This window comes from Malus sylvestris, chromosome 9 (assembly GCF_916048215.2).
Source record: "Malus sylvestris chromosome 9, drMalSylv7.2, whole genome shotgun sequence".
NCBI classification, from domain to species: Eukaryota; Viridiplantae; Streptophyta; class Magnoliopsida; order Rosales; family Rosaceae; genus Malus; species Malus sylvestris.
The window spans coordinates 6550674-6572035 of NC_062268.1; the positions used below are offsets into that span (position 1 = coordinate 6550674).

General features: G+C 37.8%; 4 protein-coding genes across 7 annotated transcripts; 2 read left to right on the top strand and 2 right to left on the bottom strand.

The window, feature by feature from the left end:
* The first annotated feature begins 5824 nt into the window (after positions 1–5824).
* On the top strand, positions 5825–8925 carry LOC126634167 (calcium-dependent protein kinase 24-like). Its single transcript, XM_050304656.1, has 8 exons — positions 5825–6689; positions 6780–6903; positions 6981–7124; positions 7279–7431; positions 7571–7686; positions 7788–7955; positions 8059–8292; positions 8553–8925. The coding sequence occupies exons 1-8, from the start codon at positions 6159–6161 to the stop codon at positions 8694–8696; spliced, it is 1614 nt and encodes a 537-aa protein (XP_050160613.1). The 5' UTR covers positions 5825–6158; the 3' UTR covers positions 8697–8925.
* A 1412-nt stretch (positions 8926–10337) lies between these two features.
* Positions 10338–14238, top strand: LOC126582440 (beta-glucuronosyltransferase GlcAT14A-like). The gene is made up of 4 exons (XM_050246589.1): positions 10338–11664; positions 12606–12681; positions 12768–12883; positions 13603–14238. The coding sequence occupies exons 1-4, from the start codon at positions 11064–11066 to the stop codon at positions 14109–14111; spliced, it is 1302 nt and encodes a 433-aa protein (XP_050102546.1). The 5' UTR covers positions 10338–11063; the 3' UTR covers positions 14112–14238.
* On the bottom strand, positions 14129–16274 carry LOC126582441 (uncharacterized). Its single transcript, XM_050246590.1, has 3 exons — positions 16116–16274; positions 14879–15293; positions 14129–14740 (listed from the first exon to the last, which is right to left on the bottom strand). The coding sequence occupies exons 1-3, from the start codon at positions 16137–16139 to the stop codon at positions 14250–14252; spliced, it is 930 nt and encodes a 309-aa protein (XP_050102547.1). The 5' UTR covers positions 16140–16274; the 3' UTR covers positions 14129–14249.
* A 2119-nt stretch (positions 16275–18393) lies between these two features.
* LOC126582205 (uncharacterized) lies at positions 18394–20813 on the bottom strand. 4 transcript variants are annotated; one of them, XM_050246254.1, is made up of 4 exons: positions 20659–20755; positions 19838–19918; positions 19328–19744; positions 18394–19178 (listed from the first exon to the last, which is right to left on the bottom strand). In XM_050246254.1, the coding sequence occupies exons 3-4, from the start codon at positions 19716–19718 to the stop codon at positions 18652–18654; spliced, it is 918 nt and encodes a 305-aa protein (XP_050102211.1). In that variant the 5' UTR covers positions 19719–19744; positions 19838–19918; positions 20659–20755; the 3' UTR covers positions 18394–18651. The 4 variants fall into 4 exon arrangements, with proteins under 4 accessions (XP_050102211.1, XP_050102212.1, XP_050102213.1 ...); XM_050246255.1 differs by lacking the exon at positions 19838–19918 and having other exon boundaries at positions 20659–20813; XM_050246256.1 differs by lacking the exon at positions 19838–19918 and having other exon boundaries at positions 19328–19756; positions 20240–20743.
* Positions 20814–21362: the final 549 nt, after the last annotated feature.

A 21362-nucleotide genomic window follows, 5' to 3' on the forward strand; every position in this document is an offset into this window, starting at 1 on the left:
AAACCCAAGCCCCCTACCAATCTCCGATACTCCTTTACCGTTGACGGTTTCGTCTGATTACGCTAAAGATCCCATCGCCGTCTCTAAGAACCCCTTGACGCTGACGGCTTTGTTTCGATTTCGATAAAGATCTGATTACCGTATCTGAAAACCCTATTTTGTCCGATTTCTATAAAGATCACATTGTTAAAAATCACATTTCGTCCGATTTCAATAAAGATCCCATCGTCGAGGTCAGTTCATTCGCCCGTACCAACTCCTCCTCCGTTCTTCCGAAATCTTCCTCCTCGTAGTCAGGTTCCAATTCTGACTCCGGGGGTCAAGATTGAGGAGACTTTTTTGACTAATGGGCTTGATGTGGGACTTGATTTTGATTGGTATGGCTTCCTTTTCCCAATTTTATCGTTTCTTCTTAAACTTTTGGTTGCTGTTAAATTAGAGGGTCAATATTTGTTTGGTCCATGTAGGAACAAAAAAATCGGCAAGTTACAATCTTCAACGTCGACATATGTATGTATGAAATATGAAGAAGCAACCAACTGAACTGATGGCTTGGGTGATCTGATATAAATGGAGATTCAATTCAATGGAGACGGATTAAATGGATGAATCCATAACATAGCATAGATCGATCAGTAAGCAGCGGCAACAACAATTCACAACAAACAAACGAGCAATCTCTTCTTATCTAGAGCTTTCTAATTTGTCGATCAATTAATCCGATCCCAATCGGCAATTTCAATGAAACAAACCCTAAACCCCTAATCAATTCAACACACTGAACCAACGAACAAACGATGAGGAGAAGATGTTGGGTGAGAATTGGATTACCTTAAAGCTAAAAAGGAGAGTGCGGAGATGTAGAGATGAGATTGGGCTTCGTCTTCGTCTTCGCTTCGTGTTTCAGTAGAAATCGAAATCAAAATCGAAGCGGCGCTTCTCTCTCCAACGAACAAACGATGAGGAGAGGATGTTGGGTGAGAATTGGATTACCTTAAAGCTAAAAATGAGAGTGCGGAGATGTAGAGATGAGATTGGGCTTCGTCTTCGTCTTCGCTTCGTGTTTCAGTAGAAATCGAAATCAAAATCGAAGCGACGCTTCTCTCTCGAAAATATATAAATGCTAATTACCGCCTCTAATTGATAACCAATCCTAATCTGGAATCAAACAAAACCTATCCGGGCTAGGATTGTGTTGATGCACAAAACCGGAGGTCTTGGAACAACGTAAATCAGACCGTGAATCTGCAAGAAATGTAAATAACACAAGATGTATCGTGGTTCACTCCAAGATTTGGGCTACGTCTACACTGATATTGTATTTATCTGAGAGGTGAGGGAGAGAACCTCTGTAATGTGATAGGGGATGTGAGGAGGCTTCTGAGGGTGAGAGGGCCTAGGAATTGGCCTCCCATAATTGTGAGGGTGAGGAGTCCTTGTATAGAATAAGGGCTCCTCACTTATTACATATTTGCCCATTCCTTTAGTACATAATTACATTTAAGTCCCCTGCGTATTTGTACGAGATCTAAATACGGAGGTCCTAAGTATGGTATAAACAGATTGCATTTATGGCAATGGCACGTTTAGATTTTTTATTTTATTTTATTTTTTGGTTGATTATGTCACGTTTAGATAAGCGAAATGAAAATGAAAAACTGGGGCTGGATATGAATTTTTTTGATACTATCAAGGATCAAAAATTTAATTGGTCTTATGTAAACTTTAAAATCAACTCTAAAATTTGGAGTAATTATCAAGTAGTCCTCTACTATAATGATGAATATGAGTGTTGGCTTTGCACTACGATGTGAATTTGAATCTTGTTGGCTCTCTAATCTAACAAATTTATCGTTTCAAAAAAAAAAAATTAGAGTAATTAAATACTTTACAATTTAATGGTATTTGAATTTCGGATTTTTGTGGGAATCAGAATGAACATTTTCTCTACATTATATGCTCATATATTTCCAAATTGTTCTTCTCATTAACCCAATACCAATTTCTGTACAGTTAACAAAAGAAAAAAGAAAAAAGAAAAAAATGTTAAAATTTTTCTTTTTAATTAGCACTCCACATAATGTTGAATACACCCCATAAATTTAATATTAAATGACTTATATGCAATGACAAAGTCGACCTTATTAGGTTTGAAAAAAAAAAAAATTCTAAATAACTTCTCTCTTTTTCCATTGTTGAATAAAACTATAACCAATAAAACGACGTATGAAAACCTTAACTGCACTTTCTTATACGCCCATCCCTCCTTACCCAATTCCTTTCTTTTTTTCTGGGTTATTAAACTTTATAGAAGTGTGATAATTGTCTTCTCGAACATAGGTTGCCGGGCATCAAATTGTGAATCAAGATCACATTTTTTTATACGAGGCCTTTCTTTCTTCCAAATACCTGCTTGTGATTTCCCAGGAAACCATACTACGAAATATTTATTTAAGCCTAATATTTATTTACAATGTCACTACTGCTACTAATCAACAATTTTAAATAATTTTGATCTTGAGGTGTATGATTCTTAGCAAATAATATTCATCAATTTGCTATAACCAGTATCTCTAGGGTTATCTTGGAGAGAGTTTCTTCACAGCGGCGCATAAGCATCGAGGGTAGTCTGAACTGTGGATTTTTGTTCACGTCGAAATCCCATAAGGAATGTTTCAGTTTGGTCTGCTGGATTTTTATTGGAGTGCTACGACTACTCGCAGAAATAATCGCTAGAACAACCAAGTGGAATTTAGAAATTCTGGAAGGTGCAATGAAGGACATGGTTTCCTAGTTCTCGGCGCAACTAACCTTCACAGGTGAGGAGCAACAGATTGTGGTTGATAAACTGGAGGGTTTACTGCTAAGAACTTCCAAAGTTTTCTTAATGGGAAGGGTACTAACTCGGAAAACTTGGAACAAGGGGAGATACAAGAAACAAATGAGTATTATAAGATTTGAAGAACGTGGGGTGTATAAAAAATGTAGTGTGTTTGTATAAAATGTAATGTGTATGTTGAGAATGTGGGGGTGTGATGATATTATGAGAAAATATGTGAGATGTATTAAGATAATTTTTAATTGAAAAAGCAAATATAAGATATATTAAGTATGTTGGATTTATTCAATAATATATATTGTTAATATAATCTCTCAAAAAATAAAATAAATTGTATATATAGAAGCCAAGGAGGCCATGACCCCGATGGTCAATTAGAGCATCTACACCACGCACCCAAAAAGAAAATTCCCCTAGCAGTCAACCATTGCAAGGGCTTGCATCCTACTTGAAGCCCAACAGACAAGCGGCACTACGTGAAGCGCAGATTTGTTCGAACCTTAAGTTGTTCTCTAGCTTTCTCACTTTTCCACCCACGTGGCTCTTTGTGAGGCTTTAATTTAAAAAAAATTTCAATTCAACAGTTATGATTAAACCAACTTTAAAAAAAATTAATAAAATCACAAAAATTACCAAAAAACAAGAAAAATACCTACAAAGTTCAACACATTTTCAAATTAAATGTTTAAAATTATTCAAAAATTTACGGCGACAAAGATATGTGGTGATAAGATGAAGAAAACATTAAAAAATAAAAAATATATGTTTGTGAATAATAATTGTCCTTGACCTTTCTTCTTCCAAACTAATGGACTTGTATAAAAGCAAGTACTTTCCAGAGTAAAAGTAAGGACAATTTTATTACCATTCCCCTCGAATTGCCATTGATCTTACCAACTGGTTGAGATGCTGTTCTGCTACCATATTGTCAACGCATATATTTTTTGTTAATGCTGTCTATATTGAATGTGCAACTATTTTTCTTTTTTGTCAAGATTGAAATGATATTTAATCCGAATAGACACATTCACATAGGAAGTTAGAGTATTAAAAAACCATTATGGTTCAACACAATCCCAAATATGGAGACCACTCATTCGAGAAACAAAAGAAGCCACTAGATGTGCTGCCTTATTACACGCTTTATGAGCAAAAATATACTATACTGACCTCAGTTGTTGTTGAATACATTGTATTGTATATGAAAAAGAATATATACCTCCAATAACACCATTAAAAGACGTGATCCCATTAAGCATTTCCATAAGGCTTTTGAAGTTCGTTTCCAATTGAACAAAATTAAAAGATTTCGCTCCACGCAAGCCATCATAACATCCCGTATTGCTTCGGCATCTGCCATCAAATTGGACTCACAGAGGATGTTTCCCAAGCCACCTGCCCCTTTGAAGATTCCTGCAAAATCACAGGCAACCCAACTATATCCTCCCTTCCCAGTTTCTTTTACCCAAGCACCAACACAATTGACTTTGATTGTACGAAACGGAGGCTGCACCCAACACGTAGGATGCTTCTCCACCCTCTCCGCTTACCGTCGCGGTTCGTTCCATCTCATCTTATGCTCACTTTGTAACTCATCAACTTCAAGCCACTGTTGTTGTACTAATCTCAATGCCTCCATAGGCTCCACGATTTGCTTTTCAAAAATCAAACTATTCCTACACTTCCACAGGCAAACAACTAGCAATCTCTTCTTCTCAATGAAGCAAACCCTAAATCCCTAATGGATTCAGCGCACATAAGGGTCAGAATTGGATCACCTCAAAGCTAAAGAGGAGATGCAGATATGCAGAGATGAGATTGGGCTTCGTCTTCGTCTTCGCCTCATCAGACGAGGTAATTACTAATTAACATCTACATATTTTTGTATAATATTTTATTTTTTTTAGTACGAGACTGAATTTTATTTCGTAATTGAAAAGTATTTTAAAAATCGAATTAATCAACTTTGTAACTAATTTTTATTCTTGTTTTCAAATAAAATTTAAATTTTGGGCAGAAAACTCATTAGATTGCACAAGGTGAAGACTCGAGGCAACCACCAACGACCGGAATTAATATTTTTCGCGAGTTTAGTGATTTGCTATTCTCTTGGTAGCTATTTTTCATTCTATTGGATCACTGTCGCATTCAGGTTACATAAGGTTGAGACTAGACGGAACCACCAACGACCGGAAACAAACTAAAACTAAAAGAAAATGAAACATGAATCACCTAATGTAATTTATTTGACAAAAAAACCTAATGTAATTTATGTAACTAAGCCAAAATGCAGCTCTTAAGCAGAAACATTCAAACAAATTGAGACCAGCATGCCAAATAAGTCAAATTTTCAGAGAACTAACATGAAGCCATACGGACCAATTGTATGTCAACTTCAAGCCGGCAAGTTTATTAATTGATTGAATCAGATGGCCTAAACACAAGAACCACAACTTCACAAGGCATCGAAAAGTTTAGTATGCACTATTTATTTTATTGATGGAGGCGGAGATTCGAAGTTGAAGCATCGCGGTATTGAAAAGTTTAATACTCACCCTCACACAACCTGTGTGGCCAAACCTATAATTCTGAGAATATGGTGGAACATGAGAGTTTTGGAAAGGCAGCCAAGGAGTGTGAGAGAAAATAACAAATATTGCAACTGTGAGAGAAATAACAAATATTGCAAGTAAGCATATAATATTGTTAATATTTCCTGTTCGATCAGTTTCTTATTTGTACACATTAAAATTAGAGAATATATTGTTCATTTTAAGCTTGAATTGAATCAAACGGTACCGTTTAACTGTTGATTTGATAATTCGCAAATTTGAATGTAGAACGATCTACCCCTATAATGTTATATATTTAACTCAACCTGTTTGTTATTATACGTGTTCATATGCCATCTAAAGAAAGCTAGTGATTGATGGTTATGAGGCTATATTTTCTTAATTTATGCAAATTAATAATTTTGATTAACAAAATACCAAGCAACGACCACAGTTGACTTCGGTTGACGGCGTTAGTTCTCAGGGCTACCAAATGACACAGATTGACGACGGGGGTATACCTAACGACAGTAAAGCTGTGCCGTCAAGTGTAACGGTAACAAAACAACCCTAAGAAAATGGCGGGACGCCTTAAAACCAAAACCAACTGTTTTTCAAAACTATTCCCAGACGCAAACATTTCCCAAAATTAGTGTCCCTCTTCAATCTCTCTCTCTTTCTAGCATTCTGCCTCTCTCTCCCTCTCTCTCTTCCCATGGGATCGATGTTGCAGATTTAATTGACCAAATTACCCCTTCCTCATTCCCATGGGAAGCTGCGTATGCACACCTGCGAAAGCAGGTTTCCACCACAGACGAAGAGACATCATCAAACCTTTACCTCAAAGCAGTGTACACGACTCGTCGCCACGCAGGTCGTTCGTTGCACCGGTTCCCCACCACAGCACTATTATATGGGTGCTGGACAAGACTGCCGGTAATGACATCTTCGGCAAGTACCAGTTTGGCAATGAATTAGGGCGAGGGGAGTTTGGAATCACCTACAGATGCGTCCACAGGGAGACGGGGGAGGCTTTTGCGTGCAAGACCATATCGAAGAGCAAGCTGAAGACGGAGATTGATGTCGAGGATGTGAGGAGGGAGGCTGAGATCATGCGCCGTTTGCCTAAGCATCCGAATATTGTCTGCTTCAAGGAGGCTTATGAGGATAGGGAGGCAGTTTATCTTGTCATGGAGCTTTGCGAAGGCGGCGAGCTCTTTGATAGGATTGTGGCAAAAGGGCATTACACGGAGCGAGCTGCCGCCACTGTTACCAGGACAATACTTGAGATTTGCCAGGTATAGATATATATAAAATATCTTTGAGTTCCGTTCTCTTGAAGTTGTCAGGCTGTTTTATCTAATTGATCATTATTATTTTTTTTGCAGGTATGCCACAAGCATGGAGTGATACATAGGGACCTGAAACCAGAGAATTTCCTTTTTGCAGATGGTAGTGAAAATGCAGAATTGAAGGCAATTGATTTCGGCCTCTCCATATTTTTCGAACCAGGTATCTTACAAAACATGACCTCTCTTTGTTATTGCTTTTTCAAATGTTGATTTCGAATCTTGAAAATATTTTGGTAGGTCAGAGATTCAACGAAATTGTTGGAAGTCCATATTACATGGCTCCGGAGGTGCTACGGCGTAATTATGGGCCGGAAGTTGATGTTTGGAGTTCAGGGGTTATCCTTTACATCCTACTTTGTGGAGTGCCTCCATTTTGGGCAGGTAAATTCGTTTTAAATTTTGGTTGTGGTTGAATTTAACTTTTTTTTTTCTTCTCAAGAATCTGGTTAACTTCAGTGCATATGATATGCAAAAAAATGAGTGAATATATTGTTTTCGAGAATGCTTTCTAATGTTGGGTTTATACTTAGTCCAGAAACTGAGGAAGGAATTGCACAGGCTATTGTTCGGGGTACAATAGATTTCGAGAGGGAGACATGGAAAAATGTTTCGGAGGAAGCAAAAGAACTAGTGAGGAGCATGCTTGATCCAAATCCTTGCAACAGGCTCAAAGTTGAAGAAGTCCTAGGTACGTATATGAGCAAAAAATATGGTACTATACAATGGCTGTGTTTCTTTCACTTAGCATGTCTTTGAAAGTGCAGTAGTTGTTCTCAAGTGGAGTTCTTAAAAATTGTACTAACCATTCCCTATCATTTTATATGAAGATCATCCGTGGATAAGAAACGCGAATCAAGTTCCTAATGTTCCTCTGGGAGAAAATGTCACATTAAGGATCAAGCAGTTCTCGTTAATGAATAAGTTCAAGAAGAAAGTTCTTAGAGTACGCAATTTCCCGAATCTCTTTTCTTTCACTAATTGTTAAAGGTGGTTCTTTGATGCTTTCACAAGCCTCGTTAACTGTTGAATTATTCATAACTTCAGGTGGTGGCGGATAACTTGCCAGAGGATCAAATAGATGGAATCAGACAGATATTCGAAATGATGGACATTGACAACAACGGAAACTTGACTTTTGAAGAACTTCGAGATGGTCTTGTGAAGATCGGACACAATGTCGCTGATCCTGATGTGCAGATGTTGTTGGATGCTGTGAGTTTATTTTGCTCGACACCTTTTTGTTTTTTTGTTTTTAAATCTCTTTTCATTTTCACGTTCTACCATATCTAACAATCTCTCTGTACATATTTAAAAGGCGGATGCTGATGGAAATGGCACACTGAGCTGCGATGAATTCGTTATGGTGTCTGTTCACTTAAAAAAGATAGACAGCGATGAATTTCTCCATCAAGCTTTTGGCTATTTCGACAAGAATAACAGCGGATATATTGAGTTCGATGAGTTGAGAGAAGCATTGCTGGATGACAAACTTGGTCCAGATAACGAGCAGGTTATCCAAGACATCATATTCGATGTTGACTTGGACAAGGTAATTAATTTTCAAGTATATCCATTTGGATTCTTACAAATCTACCAACTTAATATGCTTTCTGATTTATACTATTGGTACCAACTTAAGTTTTCTGCTGTTTGATATTACTAACACAAGTTTTAGAGTTTAGGATTAAGGTCGTAGCAGTCTGTGAACACAGTACGAACGATGTCCAGAAAATGAAGAGTTAAGTTGGTACCATAGTAGTATACTTGCAGACTTACACATGTTAACGATTTTGATGTGTGTTTTAATAGGATGGGCGAATAGGTTTTGAAGAGTTTAAAGCAATGATGAAAACTGGCATGGACTGGAAAATGGCTTCTCGTCAATATTCGAGAGCATTGCTAAATGTACTTAGCCGTAAGTTGCTGAAAGACGAATCGTTACAAGCGAACTAACGAGGAATCAGAGCTGCTTTTGAATCATGCAACTTGTCCTCCCAAAAATTTATGACTGAACAAAACTGATTGTCGACTATTAGTGTTTTGAAAAACTTGATCAATGTTTAACTTCTGTACAGTGAATTCCTTTCATACAAAGGAAATGGCAGATGACTTTGGGAATGTAAGTATTAGTGAAATAATGAGCTTTTGTAGTCTAAATGCCGAGTTTAATTTTCTCCGTCGATCCAAACATATATACTTTCATGGGAGTTGAAATACTTTATCAAATCTTTCCTTTGTTTCATTTTCTCCGTCATTCCAAACATATATACTTTCATGGAGGTTGAAATACCTTATCAAATCTTTCCTTTACTGTATCCTTTGTCTCATTTCCTCTTAAACAATTAATGACACACTTTTTTATTATGGTACGACCAAGACAGTGATGGATTTTCGCCCCTGTGCAGGGTGGAGCAACAAAAGTTTTGAGAGTTTACGAGAGTGCTTTGTGTGACTTGACTTCACCCAAATTGAACAAACTAAGACCACAAATTATGTTCATGACCTACTTAGTTACAAGTTCAAGGGAATAGGGATTTTAATTAAATTAATACTCACAATTTCCGTATACCAATTGGTATTTTTATTTCTAATTGAAAGACGTTTGAAATTTGATATTTTTGAATAATGATTTTATTAGAAGCACTCTTTAATTACGAAGCAGAATGTAAAAATTAATGTATAACCAGAACAAAAATAGAGACTTCAATTTTTTATTTTTGGTTGTGGATATGAAGGATCCTCACCACAAGATGTATCATATATGTGAGTCACACCTTACAATATATAGATTTTGTTTACGACATAATCATTTCATATAGTTAAGGTGATCTATAGTCAAAATCTGGAAAAGGATCCGGCGGTGATCTATAGTAATCTGGAAAATGATCCTCACCGGAATTTTTTTTTTGGGAATTCTGTGATCGGGATCATTCATCATACATTGTGCGTTCAGAAATTATTTTAAAATTTAAAATTAAATATATAAATAGTATCTAACAAAAATTGATCTCACGATATACAATAAACGATCGCGATCACGAAATTCCTAGAATCTCCAGAAAAAGAATGATCCTTTTCCTCAAAATCTCACCTAACTTTTAATTTCATTTAAGTATGGGGTCATGGCTTATTCACACGGGAGCTCAAATCATTTGCACTTTATTATTATAATTATTATTTAAACTTTCTGCTCTTATTTTGAATGTGATTTTTTTTGTGACACTTATTATTCATTTATACATGTACATAAATTTAATCTTTTTTAATTTTGGTGTTCATAAACTTAACATGGATCAATAAATAATAAAAATTATAAAAATACCATACACAAAATAGGTGCAGAAGATTTGAACTCATTTACCCCTGTATGTAAAGGTTTAATGTCATAATTCAAAAATAAAAAAACTATGTGAACAATAATTACAATAATGTATAGTGTTTTTCAATATTGATTAAGGTAATGGGGGTGGGGGTACATCTATGGTGTCATCACTTGTTTCTTGTACATTCATTTTCCTATAATCTATGTACTAATTTACTATAAACAATTATCAATTTTGCTTAATTAAACTCTGCTTTTGCCCACAGTTAAAGCAAAGTATTCATACTTATTCACCCATTATTTCCCCTCTCTCACTCTCTCTCTACCCTAATTTTATCAGAAAGCTGCGAAAATTCATCACTTAAAGCCTTTGATTTCTCAGTCCCAAGCTTTCTCTTGTTTCTGAATCTTTTCTAGGACCTCTCTACCTGAGTAAGCATTTCCTTCTCTCTCTATCTCTCACTTTCTCTCTCGGCCAAACTTCATTGCTTGAAGCTTCTATGCTTAGAACTTTGGTTTTGTCTTCAATTTGGGTAAGTTAGATCTGTGTTAGTTAAGCGAAAGAGACGTTTTCCATTCATGGAACTCTGAACTAACTCCCATGGATTTAAATTCGTTTTGACGTTACTCCTCGGTGCCAACGTATCACTGTAAGCATCTATTTTCTCTCTGAATATATGAAGTATACATTTTTTCACATGCCCTTTTGGCCGTCATAGCTCCTCAATGCCAAAAGTTCTGTAATTTATGCAATTTTGATCGGAACCCATGTTTTTATTGCGGAAAATTGTTAACCCCCAGCTTAGATGTTATTCATTTGCTCATTAAAGTGGCGTTTTAGGGTTCCGTAACCGAACCTCTTTGCTCCTCTTTAGCTCTAGAATCTTCAGAATATGTCGGTTTTGCTTTGAATTTGATAAACCTTTCTGGGTTTGTGAGCTGATAGAGTTTTAGGGTTCTTAGCCGAAATTTTGTTGGATAGGAACCCGTAAACGAGTATGAGGAAGTATGTAAATCATCACTCAGCAAGGGTGATTGGTGATAGGATTTGGGCTATTCCATTCATTGCTAGCTTTATCATATTCATCACCCTCTTTTTCTCTGCCATTTCCGGGATCTTTACCGCTCCACACGCTGGAGAGAAGTTGTCATTCGACATTATTCCCTTCTCAAAACCAGATGACTCAAGTGGGTATTTTGTTGAATCTGATTTGAAAAGATCATTGGACACCAATGGGGGTTCCAAAAGTGGGGCACCTAGTTTAGCGTATCTTATATCGGGTACAAAGGGTGATAGTCATAGGATGATGAGGACTTTAAGTGCGGTGTATCATCCAAGAAATCAATATATCCTGCATTTGGATCTTGAGGCTCCGCCTCGTGAAAGGTTGGAATTGGCAAGTTTAGTGAAGGCTGATCTTACTTTTCGTGAAGTAGAGAATGTGCGTGTTATGTCTCAATCCAATTTGGTGACTTATAAGGGCCCTACGATGATTGCTTGTACTCTGCAAGCCATTTCCATTCTATTAAAGGAGAGCTCAGAGTGGGACTGGTTTATAAACCTCAGTGCATCAGATTATCCTCTCATGACACAAGATGGTTAGTATCAGACTTTTCTCTTTGCTCGTTGTTACTTTTGTTGATCATGATTCATGATCGATGTTGTAATATGATTGCATAATGTTTCCTGCCTCGATAGTTAGAGGTATTTGGTACATATTTTGTGCATTGGGTAATGGTTTGGGTAGCAATTCCATTGCTTGTGTTTGAGTTTCTTTTCTTCTATATGGCCTGGTAATACGGTGCTGGCCACATTCTTCATTTTAAGAACTTTGTTTTTTTGCCTGAATTGTGAAGCAATAATAATTGTCGCAGTGTGGATTTGTGTAGCTGCATTACTTTTAATTATGACGGACTTTCTCAGAAGGGAAAGCTGGATTCTGTATTTGGTAATGGGTTAAAGTGAGTTTATTGTTGAGATTGATGGGTTGGGAATTTCAAAAGACAAAATTTTCAACCCTCTTAGTGTGGTAGCAGAGTGAGTGGCTTGCTGCTGATTCAATATATTCTGTATCTCTTACCGTGTCGCAGTTGTTGATAATAATTATTGCTTGCTAATGAACCCTATGTATATAACTAAGTTTTGCCTGCTAATACACAATGCTCTATCGGTACCCCATGAATTGACATTTTTCTCGAATACCTGATGAAGTCTGTCCTCATTGACTGTTCGTCTATGAAATAGTCCTTTAAGATCCTATGTTCTAGAGTCTTCTAAGGCAGTTATCAAATGTGTACAGTGTACCATATTTTTTCGAAGATATTAGTTTGGGATATTCAGTTCTGATGCCTATCTATGCTACCTTTCATTTATGGGAGTTTTTCTGGTCCTAGGAGTGAAAACTGCTCCGTCCTGTTGGTTTACCACTGCAATCTCATGGTGCTGTTTAATTAAGCTGCACCCAGAACATTTGTTATTTAGCTTTGTGCCTGTGATACAGTCTACTCTATGTTACTTGATCGGTTTCCTAATGGTGCAGATTTGCTTCATGCTTTCTCCAATATTTCCAGAAACATCAACTTTATTGAACATATGCAGCTCACTGGATGGAAACTGTAAGTATAGCCTAGCAAGAGGGTATTTCATTTTTGCAGTTAACCATTACGTAATCATGGTTATGCTATAATGCCTTCTTTTGCAGGAACCAAAGAGCAAAACCTATCATAATTGATCCAGGCCTGTACTTATCAAAAAAATCTGACCTTGCATCGACTACTCAGCGCCGATCACTTCCTACATCATTCAAGTTGTTCACAGGTATTTAGAATTATATATACATATATATATATATATATATATATATATATAGAGAGAGAGAGAGAGAGAGAGAGAGAGAGAGAGAGAGAGAGAGAGAGAGAGAGAGAGCACCTTTTATATATGCACACTGTATAGAGCACCCTGGATAATTGTCAGCCCATTTTCATTTATATGAGTTTTTATTGAATCTTTTTTTGTTGAATATTTATATAACATTACATATCAAACATATTTCCAAACTTATTAGTGTTAGAATGGAAATGCTTATTTTCCCTGCTTGTTTAAATCTGGCCAAGGGAGTTTTAATCATCCTACATGGGGCTAAAGTTACACCAGATTCACACTGATAGATCATAGATTGGATTGGACAGTAACCTGGAGTGAAGGTGATTCTAGTCTAATTTGCTGTGAAAAGAAATCACATGCAAATCAAACTAATATACATATTTGAACTACAAAGCCAATCTAAAAGGATCAGCTAAGACTATATTTCTGTCGAATGTTCCACCAAAACTTTCCGCTTCCTTCAGCCCCGGCAAAGGGGGGAAATAGAACAAAGATGAAAATTTTCCATGTCAAATTCCGTTTCTTCTGCAAGATGTGATTCGCTTTGCTGATTAGAAATAATCTTTATGACTTCAGTCTTCATGTTGCAATCAGCAATCAATCTCTGTTTAAATAAATAGTTTCTCTTATTTTGCAATTTTCTTTGTGTGCAGGTTCTGCTTGGGTAATGCTAACGCGATCATTTCTCGAGTATTGTATATGGGGATGGGATAACCTCCCACGTACAATGCTTATGTACTACACAAATTTTGTTTCTTCTCCGGAAGGTTATTTTCATACTATTATTTGCGACAATGAGGAATATCGCCACACTGCGATAAGTCACGATCTCCACTACATTGCTTGGGACAGCCCTCCTAAGCAGCATCCCATCTCTTTGTCAATGAAGGACTTTGACAAAATGGTGAACAGCAACGCTCCCTTTGCTCGAAAGTTTGCTAAGGATGACCCAGTGTTGGACAAAATTGATAAAGAGCTTCTAGGTCGCACAAACCGGTTTGCACCTGGGGGGTGGTGCATAGGCAGCCCTGAAGGCGGGGCTGACCCATGCTCCGTGCGTGGTAACGATTCAGTGTTTAAGCCAGGTCCTGGTTCGGAGAGGTTCCAAGAGCTGCTTCATACTCTATTGTCCGAAGATTTTCGAAAAAAGCAATGTACATGACAGAGCAGGGCTAAGAGTTGGAAAAAAACCGAAATGTAGATTAATTTATCCATAGATTTACAATCGCGATGTAAAAAGACATTGAATTTCTTTTAGAAATATAAATAGAAGATCCAAGTTCACAATATCCACTTGCCATCATTGTTCTGCAGATGAAATTAGTTTCATGTATTTTTCAGTAATCATATCTGGTGAGTAATCAGTGAAGTACCCCTTCTCCACATCCAACCCTTCTTGTGCCGCAAGCATCTCGACGTAGATCTGGACGCGGTCCGCTCCGATTTGGTTGGGATCTAAGAGCATGCAAGCTATCTCAGTCGAGTCCTCACCGTGCAATAATCCTAGTGTTTGCACGGTTGGGAGTCCGCCCCCTCGGGCACTCACCATCCGTGCAATCCGTTTAGTGGCCGCGACATCCGTGGACATTATGGGAATGTTGTACAAGCCGACCCACTGACGTGCCCCGATCATTGTGATACCTCTTGCCGGAGATACGCAAGTTGGGCCTTCGTCGGGCTTTTCTTGGAGAGCATCTGGCATGAAATTTGGCCTGTAGTAGCCCAGCTCACGCCTGATCGTGTCTAGGGCCTTGCCTGTAGGGTGTGCCGCAGCATACAAGTACACTGGCACTGCAGTACAAGTTAAAAGATTAGCTTTTTATGTTTTCAATTTTTTTTTGTGCTATAATCTACGCTAAATTAACCTAAATTACGGGCTGAAAGATTCAAACTCAGCATAAAAATGGTGTTCAAAACCTTAGGACTAACCTTGGAATCTATTACCAATATCCACGGCCACTGCCTTAGCAAGCCAAGCAGCTTCATCCAGAGATGCCCGAGCCAACGGGTGGAAGACAATGTCATCGACAACCCCCAACCGAGGGTGAGCGCCCGAGTGCTGCTCAAGGTTGATGGCTCCAAAGGCTGCCTCTGTCATGGCCATGACAGTTTGCTGCAAGGGGCTGTATATGGCACTTCCTGTGCTATCATGCATGACATATGACACAATAGTGTACCGGACCCTATTGTATTCTCGGTCTTCAAATTTGTTAACTATGACTGACTCCGGGTCGAGCCTAGCGGCACGCTCAATGGTGTCGAGGGCAGCGAGGTTTCGTGATTCGGATATGTAAAGCTTGCAGCAGAGTAGCATGGACTGGTCTATTGTTTTCTTCTTCTTGTCCTAGCGTCAATAATATCTCATTCACGAGTTTTAACGAAATAAAATGAAATCATACGTAAAACAATGTTTTAAACTACTCTAATTTAACAAAAAGAAGTTCAAACTCAAGTGCAAAGGAACATACATGCTATTTAAGTCACGTCTGCATAATGCAGTGGACTTTATGTCAAGTAATATAGTGGAAAATTAGAAATTAAAATGGTCTTAATCACTTGATTATTTAAAGTCAAGAAACATTAAGTAAGAATATCGTCTTCACGTGAATCACATCATGTCATGAACTTCCACTAGGATACTGACAAGTGTATGGCTATTATGTTTATTAATTATTAATAATTTAATACAGTTTCTTCTGGTTGATCATGGTTTCTCCTTCCCCGCAGGTATTAGCCCACAGAAAGCCTTGATTAACAGCTCATGGTTTTGAGGGTGACATCAATGTTACTCATTATTCATAGTTATGAGTGTTTTAAGTCGTTAAATTTGATTTTCACAATTGTTTAGGTCTTCTATTTTCAATCTCAATCATCTAATTTGTTTGTAGAACATTACAAATAAAGCCAACATAAATGATTTTAGATGTATGGTTCTTGTTCCTACAGATTAACAAATCGCACATATAATCGGTGAGAAATTAAAGATAATATTGCACACAACCGGAAAAACTTACATATCTCTTGTCAAAGAACACGTTAAATGATCACAGTGATTAAGTGACGTGACCACGTGACTTAACGAGAGATACAGACAGAGGCGATGCATGCAAGGCCGGGAAAGCCGAAGCGTCTACACTCAAGAAGAAGAAGAAGAAAGAGTTGTTACCTTGCATCCTTGGCTGAAATCCATTTTCTGCTCTCTCCAATGTTTAGTCTTTGCAGCTGAAAATTATTTTCTGCTTCTTGAGATCTGATAGATTGATAAGTGCTTTTATATAAAAGCCAAGTTGACGAGTCAGCATTGACGCGGCATCCGTATCCCCGAATGTCCCCACAATTTGACAAGTCCATTCTCAATATCTAATAAATTAACAAAACCGCATGGTGAATGTATAAGCAGCTTAGCACAAAAGTTTTTTTTTCAAGCTATCTCTAAAGATATTCTTATATTTAGCCTGCATTCTTAAATATAGCACGCTAAAATTACAGAATGTAAAAGCATATATATTTTTTTGTTATAATTTGTCATCTTTAAATTGCTGGAAGGGAGATTCGAAAGTTAGATAGAGATATAGCACGCTTTTCTATTTAACTTGGAATAAGTTTACATCTGCAAAATGATGTAGTTTATCTATCTGCATTTTTCTGGAAACAACTCCAGAATTAGGGTTCTGATAAGACCAGAGGATTCTCACCGGATTCTCTTTGTGAGAATTATGAGAAGATCATTCAATTACATTTGTTCATCGTACATCGTATGGTTAGAAATTATTGTAATTTTTTTATTTAAAATTAAATATAAATAATACCTGATAAAAACTAACCGCACAATATACGATGACCAGATGTGATCGGAGTATCTCCGATCCTCTCTTCTGATAAGGTACCTTTTATCTTCTTTTTATGGATATTTCCTTTAATTGAAAGGTACTCAGAAGCAGTTTTGGAGGTGGGGCTAAAACAGCCTAGGGTTAGGTAAACGTGAAAACCTAACCCCCACGTGCAACTATTAACATTGTCCTACAAATTATTGACGCATTTGTTGGATTTTAGATCAAACGGGTCGGGAGTTACATGGAAGACTCTAGTGGTTCAGAATATGTGAATTAGTACACCATTTATCTCTAAAACGGACCATGTAAGGTACTCTCTACATTAGATTACATATGAATATTTTATCAGAGATTTTTAGTATATCAATTTGTTGTGTGTGATTCGTGTTGTAGTGAATACTCGAAGATCGAGCGCTTTTAACAATTTCAAAGCAAAATTTATGTTCTTAAGTTTGACTGATTTTATAAAATTACGCGTTTCTCTATCTTATCCAAAAGTGCTCTCCCAAGGTTTTTTTTATAAAGATGTAAAGACTTCTTTTATATTAGTCATAAGATTAATCTAACGGTAAAAAAACTATTGAGTTTATATAATCTTGTTACACTAAAACAAAATCAAAACACCTAAAAAAATAAAAATAGGGTTCACACTCAAATTTTTTACTTTGAAGGAGATCAATGCGACCCGATTTCACAGTGCCCTAGGAAAATTAAAATTCTCTTCGAAGCTACAAAAAGGTATTTCCTTTGTGGTTGTATTAATTTCAATTTCTTCCAATTTCTCCCACCCCTCTGTCGAAAAAAAAGTAGAATGGAAACTGTAATTTAATCGAGAGCACCATTCTTCTCTTAATTGGGTTTCATATCTAATGCTCTCCTAATAGCACCATTCTATTTTATATTCCTTTGTGGTGATGGCTCAACCTCGACTCCATTCTTCCCATTTTTTTTTGCTTGTGAGAAAAAGGAGGTCCTCACAGGTTCTCAGAAAAAGGACCTATCATCTCTGGACCGTTCTATAAAAGCTGAGCTTTTTCCACATCCCAGTAGTTGGAGCGAATTCTAAGTCTGCAGTTCATACAACTGATCCTGAATTTGAAGTCCGTAATTGGAGTAACTTCTGAAATGGTAAATTGTCATGGCTCCATCACCAGTTGATTTCTTTTCTTAAAAAAAAGAAAAGAAAAAGGAAGATACAATTAAAAAAAAAAAGGTCGTACCCAGTGCACAAGGTTCCCGCTTTACGCAGAATCTGGGAGAGGTGAATGTCGGCTAGCCTTACCCCCATTTATGGAGAGGCTGCTCCCAAGTCTCGAACCCGAGACCTACCGCTCATGGGCGAAGGCACTTGCCATCGCACCAAGTGCGACCTCTAAAAAGGAAGATACAATTCTTTCACAAAATTTCAACTACCATTCAGAATGTTGTCATGTACTAATAGATGAAGGATTTGTGCACCGAATCAAATATATGGATATGCATAATTGCCATGCTTTGTCGGATGATGTACTAAATCATGAAGCACCAAATACAACTTCCATAATTATATTATAAAAAATATATATAAGATTAAGAAATAAGATACATTGATTCTATCTACACACCAAGAACAATGACAAAGTTTCAAGTTAATTGAAAAATAAATAGGAAGTAACCAATGTTTGGAGGTTGTGTTGACAACGATGGATGGGGAAACTTCAACCAAACAAGTTATAAGTCTCATCACGGGATGTAAGTAATCGACAGTGACTGAGAGCTTGTTTTAGAGTGCTTCTAGACAAAAAAAAAGAAAAAAAGAAGCTAGAAGCTAGAAGCACTTTTATTAGGAGTAATATGTGTCCTAGTGCACATTAAAAGTGCTTTTACAATCTAGAAACACATTTTGTTTGTACTGAAATCCGACTTCAAGTAACTTTCAATTAATCTTTCCTGAGAAAAATCAGTGAAGTAGCCTTTCCCAACTCTCATACCCTCTTCCTTTGCAAGCCTCTCAACTTCAAGTTGAACCCTATCTCCTCCCACCTTCTCTGGTTCCAACAAATTGCAAGCGACTTCGATGATGGATTCACCGTGCGCAAGTGCCATGGCTTGGACCGAAGCAAGTCCGCCTCCCCTGCCACTCACTCGTTTTGCAATTCTACGAACAGCAGCAATATCAGTAGAGATGACCGGGACATTATAGTTATCAACCCACCGGGTTGCTCCAATCACAATGACACCCCTTCCTTGAGTCACTTGAGGGGGACCCTTGTCCGGCTTCAGCGCCAAGTAATCTGATTTCGGTCCCCCAACCCATTGTTCTCCGCTAGAATTCGGCTTGAAATAACCTAACTCTCTTCTGACTGAATCAAGCGTTCTTCCCTCTTCATGGGCAGCTCCATAGAGAAAAGTAGGAACTGCAGGCCACATTTAAGATATTAGCAATTCATATATTAGGTAAACTGTCGCATATTGTTCGAATTCGACTGTTTCTAAATTATCACATAATTTGTATATAGCAACTTAGGGGCATTAACCCTAAGAAAAGAAGAGAATAAAAGCAAACCTTGAAGACTAGAGCCAACTTCTGCAGCCAAAGAGTTGGCAACACCAGCCACTTGCTCCAAAGAAGCACCGAGAAGGGGATGAAAGCATATATGATCCACAACTCCGAGCCGCGGATGACTTCCACAATGTGACTCGAGATCAATTGTTTCGAAAGCAGCCTTGACCATGGCAAGCACTGCCATCTTCAAAGGACTACGATCTACAGACGGCTTTGGAGCCAACGTAGAGACAAGTGTGTAACCAACTCTGTTGTACGTTTCATCTTCGAACTTATTCACAATCGGTGCTTCCGAGAAAAGCTTAGCAGCCCGTTCGATTGATTCCAGCGCTGCCCTGTTTCTGCTTTCGGATATGTAAACCTTGCAGCAACCAAGCATCGACTTCAACATTTTCTCTCCCTCCTGCTCATCACCAACTGCAGAAAATCCTTACAGATTACGATAACGAAAAAGACACCACCAAAAAACAATGTGGCCATTGTTCTTATCTGATCACAATCTCATCTAACGTTAGCCACAAGTTCAGGTAGCTACTAGTGGCTGATGATAAAAGCATCTCAACAAAACCGAAATTCGAAATAAACCATGCTCTGCTGATAAAATTTTCATACATTTCTTGCACAACAAGTAGAACACAACAGAATTCATAACATGCCACAAACAAAATGACTAACAAATCGAAAAGACGAAAAAACTGCACAATTGTATTCTAATTTAGACAAAACTAGTCAGTAGTCACACACCAGAACCAAAAGTAATTTCAATACATATCAAGAACACTAACACTCCCCCATAACCAAAGTTTCCACCTTTAACCCTAATTCCACCAAAACGACGACAACCCTCTCAAAATGACGTCTCCGTAGCCTCAGAAGCACCTTTTGGGTACCCCTTATACTCCAATTTCACACCCAACGAAGCACAAACCGCCCGGAACTTCAACCTCAGAGCCTCCATCACATCCCCGACGCTCTCGTCCTCCGGTTCCATGATCGGGTACTTCTCAATCATCTCCTCCATCTGCCTCACCGCCTTCTGTACCCGGTGCGTGAACCGGGTTGGGTCGACCCGGATCGCGGAGTTCCAAACATCCACGCATCCCCTGTAGAACCCGAGCTCCTCGCCCACCTCGAACCCGGTTTTGACACCCGTCGGCTTCGCCTCCTCCTTTCCAGCGACCAAGCCGTCTCTGTAGCCTTCCTCGAAACCTTCCTTTTGGTGGGTCGCTTCCAAATTCAGAAAATCTTCGCCGAAGATGTCATCCGACATGGGAGGCGATTTCGGAGGGAAAACAGATAAAGGTAGAAACTTTATACGGTGAAGTAGTTACCTTTGTGTGTTGGCCCCGGAAGCGTCCGTCGACAGTGCAAAGAACGGCTCGCCAATGAATGGATTTGGCGGTAGTGGCGTTGTGGCGGGTTGTGAATTTGGATCGGGTTTTGGAAGGTGGTGGGCCTTAGCCCAATTTGGAATCCAAGGTGATAGGGACTTCCAGTAAAATTGAAACCTTACAATTTACATTCAATAATTTGGGATTCTTTATTGACAAAAATAATTGGTGTGGTTTTTTATCTGTCATAATATTTTGTAATTTTTTTTTGTTGCATAAATTATTTTTCAGTAATCAATTTTTTGGTGGGAAAAAAGTATGGCAATCCCCATAATTTTGGATCAAAACAATTTCCATCTACATATTGGCCTAGTGTGACTCGTTTGGATAATGCGTTTAAATAATCGAAAGAGTTTTTTTTTTATAATATTTTTTAAGTTTTAAAAGCATTTAAAATATTTATGCAAAAAACTGATTCCAAAAATACTTTATTTAAAAACGCTTTTAGTTAACCACAAGCTGGTGGTTTAGTAGTAAATGACAGATTACGAGGCATTCTTAAAATTAAAAACTGAAGGTCTCGGTTCGAAACCTGCCGCTAGTGTAGAAGACAGACTTGTGAGGCATTTCAGCCTCCCAAAAAAAATAGATAAACAAACCTTATCACCAATTATCTCTCTTTAAAAAAAATACTTTTAATCATT

What these genes read in the sequence shown, in the direction of transcription:
- LOC126634167 (XM_050304656.1), top strand. Translation starts at nt 6,159, where the DNA reads ATGGGAAGCTGCGTATGCACACCTGCGAAAGCAGGTTTCCACCACAGA. An exon ending in CTCCATATTTTTCGAACCAG is followed by an intron (nt 6,904 to 6,980) that starts GTATCTTACAAA and finishes ATATTTTGGTAG; the next exon opens with GTCAGAGATTCAACGAAATT. An exon ending in CAAAGTTGAAGAAGTCCTAG is followed by an intron (nt 7,432 to 7,570) that starts GTACGTATATGA and finishes TTTTATATGAAG; the next exon opens with ATCATCCGTGGATAAGAAAC.
- LOC126582440 (XM_050246589.1), top strand. Translation starts at nt 11,064, where the DNA reads ATGAGGAAGTATGTAAATCATCACTCAGCAAGGGTGATTGGTGATAGG. An exon ending in TCCTCTCATGACACAAGATG is followed by an intron (nt 11,665 to 12,605) that starts GTTAGTATCAGA and finishes CTAATGGTGCAG; the next exon opens with ATTTGCTTCATGCTTTCTCC. An exon ending in CAGCTCACTGGATGGAAACT is followed by an intron (nt 12,682 to 12,767) that starts GTAAGTATAGCC and finishes CTTCTTTTGCAG; the next exon opens with GAACCAAAGAGCAAAACCTA.
- LOC126582441 (XM_050246590.1), bottom strand. Translation starts at nt 16,139, where the DNA reads ATGGATTTCAGCCAAGGATGCAAG. An exon ending in ATTTCAGCCAAGGATGCAAG is followed by an intron (nt 15,294 to 16,115) that starts GTAACAACTCTT and finishes TATTGACGCTAG; the next exon opens with GACAAGAAGAAGAAAACAAT. An exon ending in TATTGGTAATAGATTCCAAG is followed by an intron (nt 14,741 to 14,878) that starts GTTAGTCCTAAG and finishes CTTGTACTGCAG; the next exon opens with TGCCAGTGTACTTGTATGCT.
- LOC126582205 (XM_050246256.1), bottom strand. Translation starts at nt 20,597, where the DNA reads ATGTCGGATGACATCTTCGGCGAAGATTTTCTGAATTTGGAAGCGACC. An exon ending in GGCGGTTTGTGCTTCGTTGG is followed by an intron (nt 19,757 to 20,239) that starts GTGTGAAATTGG and finishes GTAATCTGTAAG; the next exon opens with GATTTTCTGCAGTTGGTGAT. An exon ending in AGTTGGCTCTAGTCTTCAAG is followed by an intron (nt 19,179 to 19,327) that starts GTTTGCTTTTAT and finishes TGTGGCCTGCAG; the next exon opens with TTCCTACTTTTCTCTATGGA.